Genomic DNA, 13,558 nt, shown 5'->3' with positions numbered 1-13,558 from the left:
ATATCAATTTGTCAATTGTTTGGGCTGCCCCTAGCACCAGCACCATGGATCATCTCAGTGGGCCACGGCCTAGAATGCGTCATGATGCACCCTGTGACATGGTCCCTTGCCTGGTGAGCCTCTGTGTTCATTGAATACTCCATGACATGGACACTACTGATATTAAAAACAAATTTTGAAAAGCTCGCTGGATTAAAACAAAAGTGGGTGAACCTGGCCTGAAGGCTAGGCTAAATGTGGTGCTCATTGGCTCTTGGCTGTGGGTTTTGCCTGCCTTGAACTGAGAATGTATCATCCTTGTCTGGACAGAGAGATGTGTGAGTGTGTATAGAAACTAGCCTGTTCAACAAAGGTAACATTTGCCAGTTTTTCTTCTGGCTTTGCCTACCGCTGCCATGTGGCCCCAGAAGGGAAAATGGGCATTGGGCTGTGAAAAGTTCTCCACTCCTGGTGTAAACAGGCTGTGATGTTATGAACATTAAAAGTTACCACTACAGGATTTCACAGCAGTAGAGGAAACTAGATGACATTTTATACACCTTTTGGATGAGTTTTATAGGAGGTGAATATATGCACTGCCATCACATCTATATGGTCATAATTGTTGAAGTAGGTAGCTGGTTAGTATTTTCCTGTTGAGCAGAAATTGCTGTTTTAAAAAACTGGGCAGTACGATTCAATACTGTAAAAAATAATGGTTCTTCAAGTAACTGCTTAAAAAACATAAATAAGTGGTTCCACCACAGCATTTCAGTAGTAAGTGGGAACACTGGAAACTGCCTTGCATTGAATCAGACCAATTGGTTCATCTAGCTTAGTATTGTTTACACGGATTCAGCTCTCCAGGGTTTCAGGCAGGGAATTTTTCCCAGCCCTAACTGGAGATGCTGGGAATTGAACCTGCAACCTTCAGCAATGGCCATACTGATAGTACTGTTAATCTCCAAACTGATGTAGCTACGGGCACTGGAGGCACATCAGCTGGAAATCTGAAAACACCTCCTAGGCTGCAATTGTACACAGCTTTACCTGGGCAAAAGTCCCGTGAGCGGACAAGTGTAGCATTTCACGGAAGCTGGTTACGGGGGAATTAATAGGAATGCCTATAATAAACTAGATTCTTACTTGAGAGGTACCACAGGTTCAAGAGAACCATCCCTATTTGCATTATCTGGTGGGGAAAGAAAACACAAGTGCAAAAACCAGCCAGTTATGTAGGGTGAAGGCAGAACCAGTCGTATAATTAATTTTTTTAAAAACACAGGTGAATTTGGATTGCAGCGTGTTCGCTTGGGCTCTCGGCCATCAGCATCCCGCGCGCGCGCTCTGGCTCTCCTTCCGCCTCATAGCTCCACCCCTTTTAGCATCTCCCTTTTTATAAATAAATAAACCTCCGCGCCTGCGCGTTGCTGGGCCTCTTGGTGCAGCCCCTAGCAGAGTCGGAGTAGGCGGGGAAAGTTCTCTCCTCTCTGGGTCCGCGGCTTCCTGTCTGCTGCGCTGGAGCCCGTCGGCTGCGGCAGGAGGTGAGCTCGTGCCTTCGGGCGCCGCCCGTCTCGGCCGGAGGGATAGTAGGGCAGCCCTGTCCCCACCGCGATAGGGCTGAGTAGGGAGGCAGCTGCCGTGGTTCCTCCTCCTCCTCCTCCTCCTCGGTGGAAAAGGGTTGTTGCTACCTGAGCCTCAGAGCATAACCCAGCTCCTCCCTCTTCCTAGCCTTCTCTGGCGCGATTGAGCCCTTAGAAAACAGGGGTGTGTGTATGTGTTGTGTGTGTGTGTGTGTTTTTTTTTTTTTGTGTGTGTGCGTCTTGTGATCACTGGCGAGCTGAAGAGCCTAGTTTTCTGTTTGACTCAGCGCGGTGTCCATTCACACATGCAGGCACGCCATTCGACTCGTAACTGAACGCCTGAGCAGCCTTTGTGGAAGCGTCCTGCATTTGCTGTCAGCTGGTTGTAGCGGCGGGGGGCATCTGTGGTGGTCATTTCATACACGCAAGCCATTTATGTAGTCGCTGGCAATTAAGGTGTCCTTTGGAGTTAATGGTCCTGGAGCGGGGAAGGGGGCATGTCAACACAGCTGAGCCCAATTGGTGCCTCAAAGGAATAGTAACTTTGCAGGAGGATATCGCTGGCCCTCGCCTTTGCTTGAGCTGCAGAGTTTAATTTGAGCCAAGATTAGTCTTGGAACTGGTTTTGAATGCAAGAGCTCATGTGAGGCATGTGAAATTAGGAATAAAGGGCATGCCTCAGGAGTTTTGTAGGAGGATCTGCTCTATCTCTAAGTGTAAATATCAAGGCACACCTACACATCTGAGTCGATCTTTGCGCTGGGTCACGTCACTGAGATTCCTTAAGTGCAGATGTTGGGATAGGGATCCCTGTTGGATCAGACCAAAGACCCATCTAGTCCAGCATCCTGTTCTCGCAGTGGCCAGCCACATGTCTTGGGAAGTTTGCAAGCAGGGTCTCAGTGTAACAGCACTCTCCCTCCTTGAGATTCCTAGCAACTGGTATTCAGGGATATACCGTACTTCTTCCAACAGCAGAGGTAGAGCATAGCCATTGTGGCTGGTAGCCACTCATATTCATGAATTTGCCTAATTCTCTTTCAAAGCCATCAAAGTTTGTGGCCATCACTACATCTTGTGGGAGTGAATTCTATAGTTTTAACTGTGTTATGTGAAGAAGTGCTTATTTTGGTCTGTGCTTAATCTTCCAACATGCAACTTCATTGGATGTCCCTAGGGTTCTAATATTATTTATTGGGGACGACGACACTTCCCTATCCCCTTTCTCCACAACATTCATAAACTTAAGCACCTCTATCACATCCTAGTTTACAATCCTTTTTTTCTAAACTAATATGTCCTAAATGTTGTAACCTTTCTTCCTCCAGCCTCTTGATAATTTTGGCTATCTTTTTCTGAATCTGTTCCAGCTCTACAATATCTGTTTTTGAGATGAGGTGACTAGAACTATACTTAGTATTCCAAGTGTGTGTCACCATAGATTTGTATAATGGCATACTTTTATTTTCCTTTCCTATTGATCCCTAACATGGAGTTCACATTTTTCACAGATATTGCACACTGGGTTGAGCTACCCACTATGACCCCAGGCTCTCATTCCTGGTCAGTCACCACCAGTTCAGACTCCATTAACAAATATGTAAAATTAGGATTCTCTTGTCCCAATGTGCTTCACTTTACAGTTACTTACATTGATTTGCATTTGCCACTCTACTGCCTACATACTCAGTGTGGAGAAATCCTTTTGGAGCTCCTTGCAATCCTTTCTAATTTTAACAGTCTTGAACAATTTGGTATCATCAGCAAACGTGACTACCTCACTGTTCATACCTTCCTCTGAAGAAGTTAAAAAGCACAGAATCCAATACTGATCCTTGGGGGGGCTCCACTTTCTAGGAGAACTGTTCATTTTCCTCCTTTAGTACACCTTTGACTCCTTTGTCATACAAAGGTCAAGCTGTTTCCTTAGCTGCCTTGAGTTGTGTCCTGGGCGGAGGGGGGAATGCAGGATATTATTAATAATAATAATAAACCAGTCTCCTGCTACTAATGCATTTCAATGTTTTTCTCGTAGTTAGTCTTTGTTTTTAGCAATGTGCTCCTTTCATTCCTTTTTGCATGCATTGCTTTCCACTTGAATTTCTTTTTCCAAGGTGTGTGTTTCTTTTTGTTCTTCTCTTGGACAAGAGTTCCATTTTCTAAAGGAAGCCTTCTTGCTTTGATGGCTTCCTTGACTCTGCACACCTCAGCATCCTCTTGGCAACTTCCTTGAGGTATACATTTTGAATGAGCTTCTGTTGGGGTGGTTTTGAACAACCTAAAGCATTCTAAAGAGATTTGACCCTCTTCACTTTGCTTCTCAACTTCCTTTTTACTAATCCCCTCATTGGGGAGGAAATTTCTTATTTTGAAGAAAAATGTTACTGGTTTGAATTAGTGAATTATTGAACCTCAGTACTAAATGTATGCAAAAAAATGTGCTCTGCTACTATTGAGCTATAACCCCACTTCTGTCCTTGCCACCCCCCAAAAAATCTGGGAATACAGTGGTACCTCAGTTTAAGAATGATTCGGTTTACAAACTCCGCAAAACTGGAAGTAGTGTCCCGGTTTCCGAACTTTACCTCCGTCTAAGAACGGAAGGGCACCGGCGGCGGGAGGCCTCATTAGGGAAAGTGGGCCTCAGTTTAAGAACGGTTTCGGTTTAAGAACGGACTTCTGGAACAGATTAAGTTCATAAAGCAAGGTATCACTGTAGGACTTCCTGCTCAGTGGATATGGTTTGTAGACAATGTTGAGATTAAGGATGCCCTTCATTATTTTATTTTATTAACTGTTGGGTGGCCATAATCTAAATGGCAGCAGTGACTTGTTTCCATCTATTTTGGGGTAGGGAAGCTCAGGCAATAAAGATCTTCTAGAAGCCAAAGTGACCAGCTTTTCCACTCATATATTGGTGGGTGGGAGAGAATGACAAACTGCCTGCTAGAATAATAGCTAGCAGATGACGGCAACAAGCTGGTATCATTTTTTTTAATTAAAGTTTTTTTTCATACATTTTGTAAAATATAATCGACATGTAGAAATCCACAGTGGCAAGTTAGCTTAATACAAAGCTTGTATCTTTTTGGCCTTGTTTCCAGTCAAGGTAGTTTCCATGTTCTAATTGAGAATGCTGTTCTTGTCTGTTATGTTTGGGTATTATTGTCTGTAGGTAACTTTTGTGGACTCAGCAAAACCATAAGCCAAGATGCTTGGCAGAAGACCCAAGAAAAGCCCCCAGGTGAAAGGTCAGGCAGCTGCTGCTGCAAAACAGGTATATATATACATGTCTTTTCCCAATTCTGTATGCACTTGTTAGAACAGTTTAAACTTTAAGTCCATTTGCTTAGCACAAGTTGTTATGTTACTACGATTCAATGATTCTTTGGAGTGTATTGTACTTTTGTATCTGTAAGAATAGAAAAGCAGTGCCTTTGATTACCCATATTTGAGTTGCATCAGGAATTCACGTGCAGATTTTGCTCCAGAAAGACTTGAATTATACAAGTATCTCATCTATCCTGTACTTTGCAATGGTAGGCTTTCTTAGAATTAAACCAGATCTGACAGATGTCCAGCCAATACTTCTTACGAAAAACTCTACCTCTGCTAGGTGCTTTATCCTTGAAGTCTGTGCCTTGTGACCTGATGAGTCATTGTCTGATTAGCCTTTTAAGTTCCCATCAGAATTTCCTGCCAGCTCTTGGATGCTGGGGAAACATTAAGATGCAGGGTAGTTTAAGGAGCAAGCAGCAGCCCTTTGAGAGAAGCAAACAGAAAGTTGGAATGCTTGACACCTACTGAACAAACTTGGTTTCCTTCTCTGTTGTCATAAGTCTTGCTGGTAGTGCCAGGCGATTGCCTCCACAAGCTAAATAAGTGTTGCTGTTGCATGTTACAGGTAATAGAGCTGTGCGATATCAGCGGCAACTGCACTCCCCTCAGCTAAGTGGTTTCACGGAGCCCCACCACCACCACCGGCTCACGGGAGCCAGCACCAGGCTGGGGGCTCCTTAAACTGCTCAGCTGAGGTTAGGGCAACTGCACACTCCTCAGTCAAGCAGTTTAAAGATACAGAGGGAGGAACAAGCTGTATCGGCGCCTCGCAGAGTGCAGTGGCAGTTTCACTCAGCGATATGTCGCTGGTGAAATCACCACTGCTCTTGAGTCCCTCTGCTAGCAGCGCCACTGGAGGAAGGAACTCTAGCAGATGCTGGTAGCAGAGGGACTCAGGACCGGTGGTAGTTTCACCACCGATATACCACTGAGTGAAGCTGACATCACAGTTTGCTCCTCTGCGATATATCACTCAGGCCTAACAGGTAACTTAGGTACGAGTGTTCATATAATGAATGAATAGGGCAAAAGTAGTTAGTACTTAAAAGCAAATACATATGGAATCAGAGCTGAGAGGTGCCACAATGCTGCCCAGGGCAACCTCCTCTATGAAACAGGATCTGCCAGTTTCCCACGGATTGGCTTATGCACCCAGGACACTATGTGCCATGATCAAAGAACACGTATGGTTTAGAAAAGTGCTAGCTGAACAAACTCATCCGTGCAAGTAGGAGACATTGCATGCTGCAGAAGGAAAGCAAAACCTTCCAAACTTGCTAGCCAGCCTAGCCTTATGGAAGAGAGAACAGGTCTTGTTTCTCTAGAATGTGATCCTTATGAAAGTGTCACATTTTCAAGCCAGTTGCAAGATCTGAACACTTCACGAGTCAGAGGGTTTCAAAACACTGATTAGAAAACAAGAGGGAAGCAGTGCTGCAGGGTAGAAGTGCCAAAAGCAAACCAGCAAACCAACGATTTAGAACTGTGCACTGTCATGACTGGAAATTGCATTGGGAGCTGGTATGAATAGGGCAGGCTACCTGCTTCAGGATTTATTTTTATTGTTATATTTTTATATCCCACATTTTCTCCAAGGAGCTCAAGGTGGTATACATCCTTCTCTTGCTTCCCATGTTATCTGCACAACAACCCTGTGAGGTAGGTTATGCTGAGATACTGCAACAGGCCCACATTCACCCATTGAGCTTCATGGCTGAGCAGGGAATTGAACTCTGGTCTCCCAGGTCCTGGTCCAGTGCTTTAACCACTACACCATACTGGCCCTACAGACTTACCTACTTCAGTGCATGCACAGCAGTGAAGCCAGGAAGTGAGGATGTAATGATTTGGACAAGGCCAGTGAGTGTCTTCCTCTTCTCCCTCCTTATGTGATGTGGGTCAGCACCCAAATAGGGATATACTCTTCTGTGTTTTCCAGAGTAAGTCAGAGCAAGCCTTCAGAGAATCTGTTTGCAAGATGGCTTGGTACTAGATGATTTTTAAAAGAATAATAATGAATGCAACTTCCTCCTTATGTTGACAGGTAGGAAACAGGCAACAACCAACTTTTTGTTTGGTTGTTAACCACTGTGGTATGTGTTTTCGTTAGCTTTCACAAGTTAAATGGGAGCGCTATGACACAGCAGCATCAAATCAAGGAAACAGATCTTGTTTTTTCAGTTTTTGTGGGTTCTGTCGTAGAATAAAGGAAAGCACACCCTCAATTCACTCATAGAACTTGCCAGATCAGCAGGGCCTTACTGTTTGAGAGTCTATCCAACATTCCCCATTCCTGACTATTGCAAGCAAAGGTAGATGGTGGTGGGCAAACTGTCTTTCACAGGAGCTTGTTACATTACTGATCTTCTCATCATGGAACACTTGATGAACTTCAGAGCAAACCCAGGGATCTGAAAGCCACTGAGCTAGGATTATTAACGGGCACTGTTACAGGGGCCACAAAACAAATAGATATTTTAGTGCGTCAGCACCTACACTTTGGAGCTTATTGGCTGTCGACACCACACAAGTGCCTTCCCTGTATTCTTTTCACCACCTGCTTTTAACATTTTTGTTCAGAGATGCCTGTCTGCACATGTAGAAGTTATATGTGTTTTATCAGTTTTTAGCTGCTATGGGTTTTAACCCATCAGCTCTCAGATTTTAAAACATACATTTTTGTGTGTGAGAATTTTAATGTTTTATGTTTTTGTAAACTGCTTAGAGCTTTTCGTGCAATCAAGTGGTATATTCATTTTGTCCAGTAAATAAATAAATACTCCTCCCTTCTCCCACGACCAAAAAATGCAATTTCCTAACACGTATGACTTTCCTTATTGGTACACTGTTCTTTTCCGAACAGATTCATATTTAACAACAACCAAAAATCCAATTCTACCAAGAAAAAAGCATTCCAACTGAGAACCAGTTCTAATTAGAGTGTTGGACAAGATTCAAACTACCCCTCAGCCATGAAGCTTTCTGGGCCAATCACTATATCTCAGCCTAACCTGATTCCCAGGGTTTTTGTGAGGCTAAATGTTGAAAGTGAAATTATGTACACCACCCTGAGCTGCTCAGAACAAAATTACAGTGTAATAAATGTAATGGATAAAGAATACAAAGGTTTACATATATTTATTTTCAAAGCTTCTTATTAAAATCTGTGTATAATCTTGTTTGTTTGTTTACATCTATGTTTTGGCTGTAATATCAATTCTATGTTTTAACTCCAGTAATGTCAGTTGTGTTTATGTTTGTACTGTAATTCAATTGTTTATATCCTTTCTGAATTTTGGCTGGTTGTAAAGAACACATCAAGGTTTAAAATGCATATATATTTTTGGGGGGAAACATAAAGTTTACCTAATTTTGCATAATATTGTAAACGTAATCTTGGCACATAACTTAAGCTTTTTCTTCAAACTAGAATTTGGTAGCTTCAGTTTGTCAGCATGACAACATCAGTGTAGAGCTCATGTGATCTGGAAATCTTAACAAATCTCTAGGCAGGTGATCTTCATTTTTATAATCTAGGGCTGAGGCCAGGGCAGAGAAGTTAACAAAGCCTTGGTTCAGAGCAAACAGCACCTGTGCTGGTCTTTCTGATGAATGACCATTGTAAGTAACATGGAGATTATATGGCAGTTGTCTTAAGCCTCCTCACTGAGCTGGTTTCTCTTTTGGCATCAGCTGGGACTTTTTGTAGAGTTCAATCCTGAAGAGATGATGCTAGACCTGGAGGATGACGGGGACCTAGAAGCAGAACTAGCTGCTATCACTGGAGAGAACTTGCCTGCTGGGAAAACAAAACCCAAAGGAAAAAGTAAGCATGTGCACTGGAAACTTGGAATTGTTTAAGGTGATTAGAGGTTGCATTTGTACTTTTTGCCTTTGCGAGGCAACTGATAATTAAGAGCCCATACACAAGATGGATTATTATTTTATTTTTTTTTGCAGTACCGTACAATCCTATATATCAGGGATGGGGAACTTTTTGCAGCCTGTGAGCTACATTTCCTCATAGGCAGTCTTCTAGGGTGGTGGGTGGAACCAGAGGCAAAAATGAATGGAGCAACAGGTGTAACTCTGAACTTTATAGAGTACATTCAACCATGCAAAAGACAGAGGTTTCTACCTGCCCTGCCCCCAGTCCCCCCCCCTTCCAGGTAAACAAGAGGCATTATCACAGTTCAAGGATGCATTCCAGCCAATCAAAAGCCCCTGAGGAGGGTCAGTAAAGGTTGTGGCCTGGGGAGAGTCCTGAGGGCTGTATTTGACCCCTGGATCTTAATTTTCCCACCTTTGGTATACCTGTCTGCTGAAAAGTAAACCCCTTTGAGTTCTTCATTCCGGGGGGGGGGGGGTTGCAGCCTACTTTTGTACCTGGATCTGTAGGGAGCCAATCAGAATGAGAAAATAAAGCTACTCTTGTTCAGACACGGTGGAAATTGGTAACCTGAAGAATTACGATGCATATGTTGTTACATGTTATTGTGACAGTACAGTCAGATGTTCTTATTTATTTACTTATTTACTTACTTTTGCCGGGTTTCTAGTAATACAAGTTCTTTGGATGACGTGTAACAGCTAAGTGTAAAACAAAAGTAAAGCTTAAGCATAGAATAATACAAACAAACATAGAAGAGTACAAACAAATTCAGTTTTAAAAAACAAAGGTAAACCAGCCTTATCATGTGAAAAAGGCTAAGAAGGGAGTAAAGACTAACCAGCCTTAAAACAAAGACCACTTATTGTTACACAATAATTCAAGTTTTGCATGCAGGAGAGCATATGATGTTGGACTTTTATATCTCCTTGCTTGCCTTCCTTGCTGTTTTAATTTTATACTTCTGTAGTGATGCAGAATGAGACAGGCTGAAATTGGTGTGGAAGCTATAGTAACAAACAGTGAAGTGAGCAATTGGAGTCAAATAGAGCAGTTGAGAAAGAAAATTGGGCAGATGGCTGAGCATGATGAAGGCGATGATGATACAAAAGTGGGAGGGGATGAGCTGTATATACAAACTTTAAGACTCATGACTGAGAGTTTAAAAGATAACAGAAGAGGAGTGGACTGACACTGAAATGATGTAATAGTGATCATTCAGCAGAGTCATTGGGCTAGAAAATAGATTGTTGAGGACCAGGTTTTCTATCCCTGCTCAGCCAAAGGTATTGTTAGTTTTTTGCTCTCCTGCATTCCCCATTTGTAGAAGGACCATAAAGTCACTGTGTCCCAGGCTTCTGGTGGAGACAAAAAAGGCCTAACCCGTAGTGCACTTTTCACATCAAAAGTGCTTCATAAATGATGATCGCTTTTAAAAAGCAACAACAACCACCTGTGTATAATCACTCCGCCATCCTATCCTGCAGGTGGTATAATGAGGGCAGAAGATGGGAGTTGAGAAAGACAAACAAATTCCTTAGGCAAGGTACCACAAGGTTAGCGTGGATGTAGTCCTCCACAAGTTGCATTTTGACATTGTTGCATGCAATACAGAGATCCTGTATTGCTTGGAATTCTGCTTGGAAGATTAGGTCTAAGTCAAAATAACATTGTGTGGCCATGTATCTTTGTGCTTCTGGATGAAAACTTTGAAAGATCACTGTGCTACACAATAGGCTGGTTCATACAGAACACTAACCCATGGTTTAGCACATCCTAGAATACGTCCATTGCACACTCTGCTTTGCTTCTCTCACAGCATTTGGTTTCTCTTTCACCCTGACCTAATGTTATGCACAAACCAGAGATCACAGGTTTTAGTGCTACACAAGCGAGCCTCGTGTCAGGCATGTACACCCCCCTCCCCCTTCCTCCTCCCCTCCCATCCGATAGTAAGATTGATGCCAAGTTTACAGTACTTTCATTTTCAAAGACTCTTGGTTTTGGGGGGAGGTTTAGGCCTGGTTTGCTGAAGATGTGTTTTTGTTGGCCAGGTTTATTTCCTAAATTGACTGTTGAGACTTTGTTTCCTATAATAGCTTAGGATTGGTAGAGAAGAGGGGTTGCCAACCTTTTTGGACCAGTGGGCACCTTTTGAATTTTGGAAGAGTGTTTTGGGTGCCAGTCACAACTTGCCTGCCACAGTGCACATAGTTTAACAGAAAATTTAAGAGAGAACAGCCATTCCTCACCACATCATACAATATTGATTATGTACTCAAATTCAACCATTCTACTGTTGTGTAATAACAACAGTTAACATTCCTCAAATGACCCTGTTTCACTCACCCACCCACCCCTTCAGAAAACCCCCCATGGGAGAAGGAAGTATCTGCAATTGTGGGTGGGGGGAAGCAATTTCTCTCCTTGCACCCTGAAACAAAATACACAACAACAACAACATGAAGTCCACAAACTTGATACCCACAGTCACCAGTTTCATGATCCCTACATAAAGAAGGAAAACAATGTGATAGTTTAGTTATAACTACTTAGTGTCTTTTAATGGCTAAAACCAACAAAGTGGCCAAGATGAAGAAAAGTCTTTTAAAAACCTGCCACAATGTTAGGGTCACAGTAATTGTTTGTCTGAACCTTAGGGTTCCTCCCTTAGGATCTCTTTTTTAATTGTTAATTAATTCTCCAGCTCCCCTGCCTATGGATCATATTGAAAAGATGGCCGCTGAGTGCATGAAGGACTTGGATGAAGATGATGATGAAGGTCTGGAAGAAGATACCGAACTTTTGGTATATATGGGATTCCGTTGCAAGGCTGTTTTTCTTGGTGTAAAGGAAGAGGCATCGTCCCCTTATAGGAAAGACTGCATGTGATAACACTCCAAATTCTTGTGGGTCTGGAACACTGAAAGGGAGGTGCAAGCAGTTCTTCCTAGTAATTGGCTGTAACCATTAAAGCTCAGAATTTTCCAGAGAGCAACGGCAGGTGTGTGGGTTTCACCTTTCCTGCTTGGTACTGGCTCTGTTTCCTCAGGCTGGAGTAGAAGTGGTGTCTGTTTGTAGCTGCCAGAGGGGAAAGAAGAAACTTGTCTGGAAAAGAAATTGTGACATTCCTGAGGTTTGAACTGGGCTGCAGGTGAATTAAATTTAGAAGTTTTTCCATAATGTTTGAAGAGATAGTAGCATCTGGCAGTACTACTGATGAACTTCATGTGCACCAAGACCCACTCACACAGGTTTCTTAAGGATCTTGGGAAATAAGGCTGAAAACTTACTACCATATTGGCCTGAATATAAGCCGCACCCGAATATAAGCCACAACTTTAAAATTCATGGGGGGGGGGAGAAGAGAAATACCTGAATATAATACCCAAATATAAACCGCTCCCTTAAAATTATGCAGGCACTCACACCCGTTCCGTTTTACCACATGTCTGTTTCAGCAGCAATATTGTAAAAGCCAATTTTTGTAAGATCGCAAAGATAAGCCACACTTTAGCTTTACATGGTCAGAATTTGGAAAAAAAGTGAGGCTTATATTCAGGTATTTCTCTTGGAAGTTGTTTTTAGAACTGCTTTGCACCCCCTAAAGTGATTGTGTCCTATCACACATGATCCTTATATTAAAATCATTTCCATATTCTTTAATACAAGGCTGGAAGAGGCAGGAGGAAATCTTAATCAAATGAATATGATGTCATATTCACTGGAACACCATTAAGGCCTCTTGAAAAGTAATGTTTTCTCTCAACAACTGCAATTTTTGGAGTTTCCAGATTTGGAATTCAGGCATATCAGGAAGGCTGGTATATAAGAACTTTTACTACAATCTTGTGTACAAAAAACACTTTGAGGTTTTGTTTTGTTTTGTTTTGTTTTAACAGTCAAGTAGTATCTAAATAACATTATGAAATATAAAATACAATTGTGCTTGGTTAAGTCCCATAGGACTTTACTGGGACATAATTGTATGCAAGATTGTGGCTTTTGTTTGCTTTGCAGGCTCTAGAGTTCTTCATAGATGTGTGTTCTTCAGAACCGTGCAAGTTCCTGGTTGCCTAAGGGGCCCTTAAAAGGCATACAGGAAGTTTACAAATCACAGCACAATTCTACCCATCCTAAACCACACACATATAAGAGGTTTAACTGGAATTATTTTGCTGCCAATTCAAATTAGCTAAAATGTGGTGCATCACTTGGACAGCATGTAGGTTTTCCATGAAGCTTTTAATCTCTGATAGAAAGCTGCCACAGAGGAACATAAATGAGGCAGCCTTATTCACATACAACAGTGAATTTTTGTAAAGAGAAAAGTGCAGTTGTTTTGGCATAAGAAGAATGCTCTTTGATTCTAAGTAAGAGATTTCCGGGCCCCACCTTTGAATGATAGCAGTGGAAAGTACCCCGTGGTTCATTTTAATGCAGTGCTCAAAATAGAAGTAGCTCTTCTTTAGCGACAATTGCACTGTTTCATGCTCTAGGCAGAGTTGCAGGAAGTCCTGGGAGAGGAAGATGGAGGAGGAAGCGGTGAATGTGAGACGGAAACAATAGAAGAGTCTTCTGTAGCCGCAGAGGAGCCCAGCGATCGACCAACACAGGTAAATGAAAGCTTTTGCTTTGAGCCTGGAAAACTGGATTTTAAGGAATGTAAAGGTCAAGCCCTTCAGTGTATGAATTGCACTGCATTTGGGGGGGGGGGTTGGGGGGGTTAAACAACAACAACAACCTGCCCTCTGTACTGGGAATATAG

General features: G+C 42.5%; 1 protein-coding gene across 2 annotated transcripts in view; it reads left to right on the top strand.

Moving 5' to 3' along the window:
* The first annotated feature begins 1,409 nt into the window (after positions 1 to 1,409).
* CC2D1B (coiled-coil and C2 domain containing 1B) overlaps positions 1,410 to 13,558 on the top strand; it is a 36,938-nt gene continuing 24,789 nt past the window's right edge. Inside the window, exons 1-5 of one of the 2 annotated variants that reach the window (XM_081866886.1) lie at positions 1,410 to 1,523; positions 4,738 to 4,839; positions 8,595 to 8,727; positions 11,498 to 11,598; positions 13,290 to 13,406. In XM_081866886.1, the coding sequence (XP_081723012.1) occupies positions 4,774 to 4,839; positions 8,595 to 8,727; positions 11,498 to 11,598; positions 13,290 to 13,406 (417 nt within the window). In that variant the 5' untranslated portion in view covers positions 1,410 to 1,523; positions 4,738 to 4,773. Of the gene's footprint in view, positions 1,524 to 1,570; positions 1,747 to 4,737; positions 4,840 to 8,594; positions 8,728 to 11,497; positions 11,599 to 13,289; positions 13,407 to 13,558 lie in introns of those variants that run through there. The other variant, XM_081866887.1, reaches the window with a different exon arrangement.

Source organism: Podarcis erhardii, assembly GCF_964252035.2.
Source record: "Podarcis erhardii genome assembly, chromosome: 6".
In the NCBI taxonomy this organism is placed as follows: Eukaryota; Metazoa; Chordata; class Lepidosauria; order Squamata; family Lacertidae; genus Podarcis; species Podarcis erhardii.
This window is presented reverse-complemented; position numbering and strand designations above follow the sequence as displayed.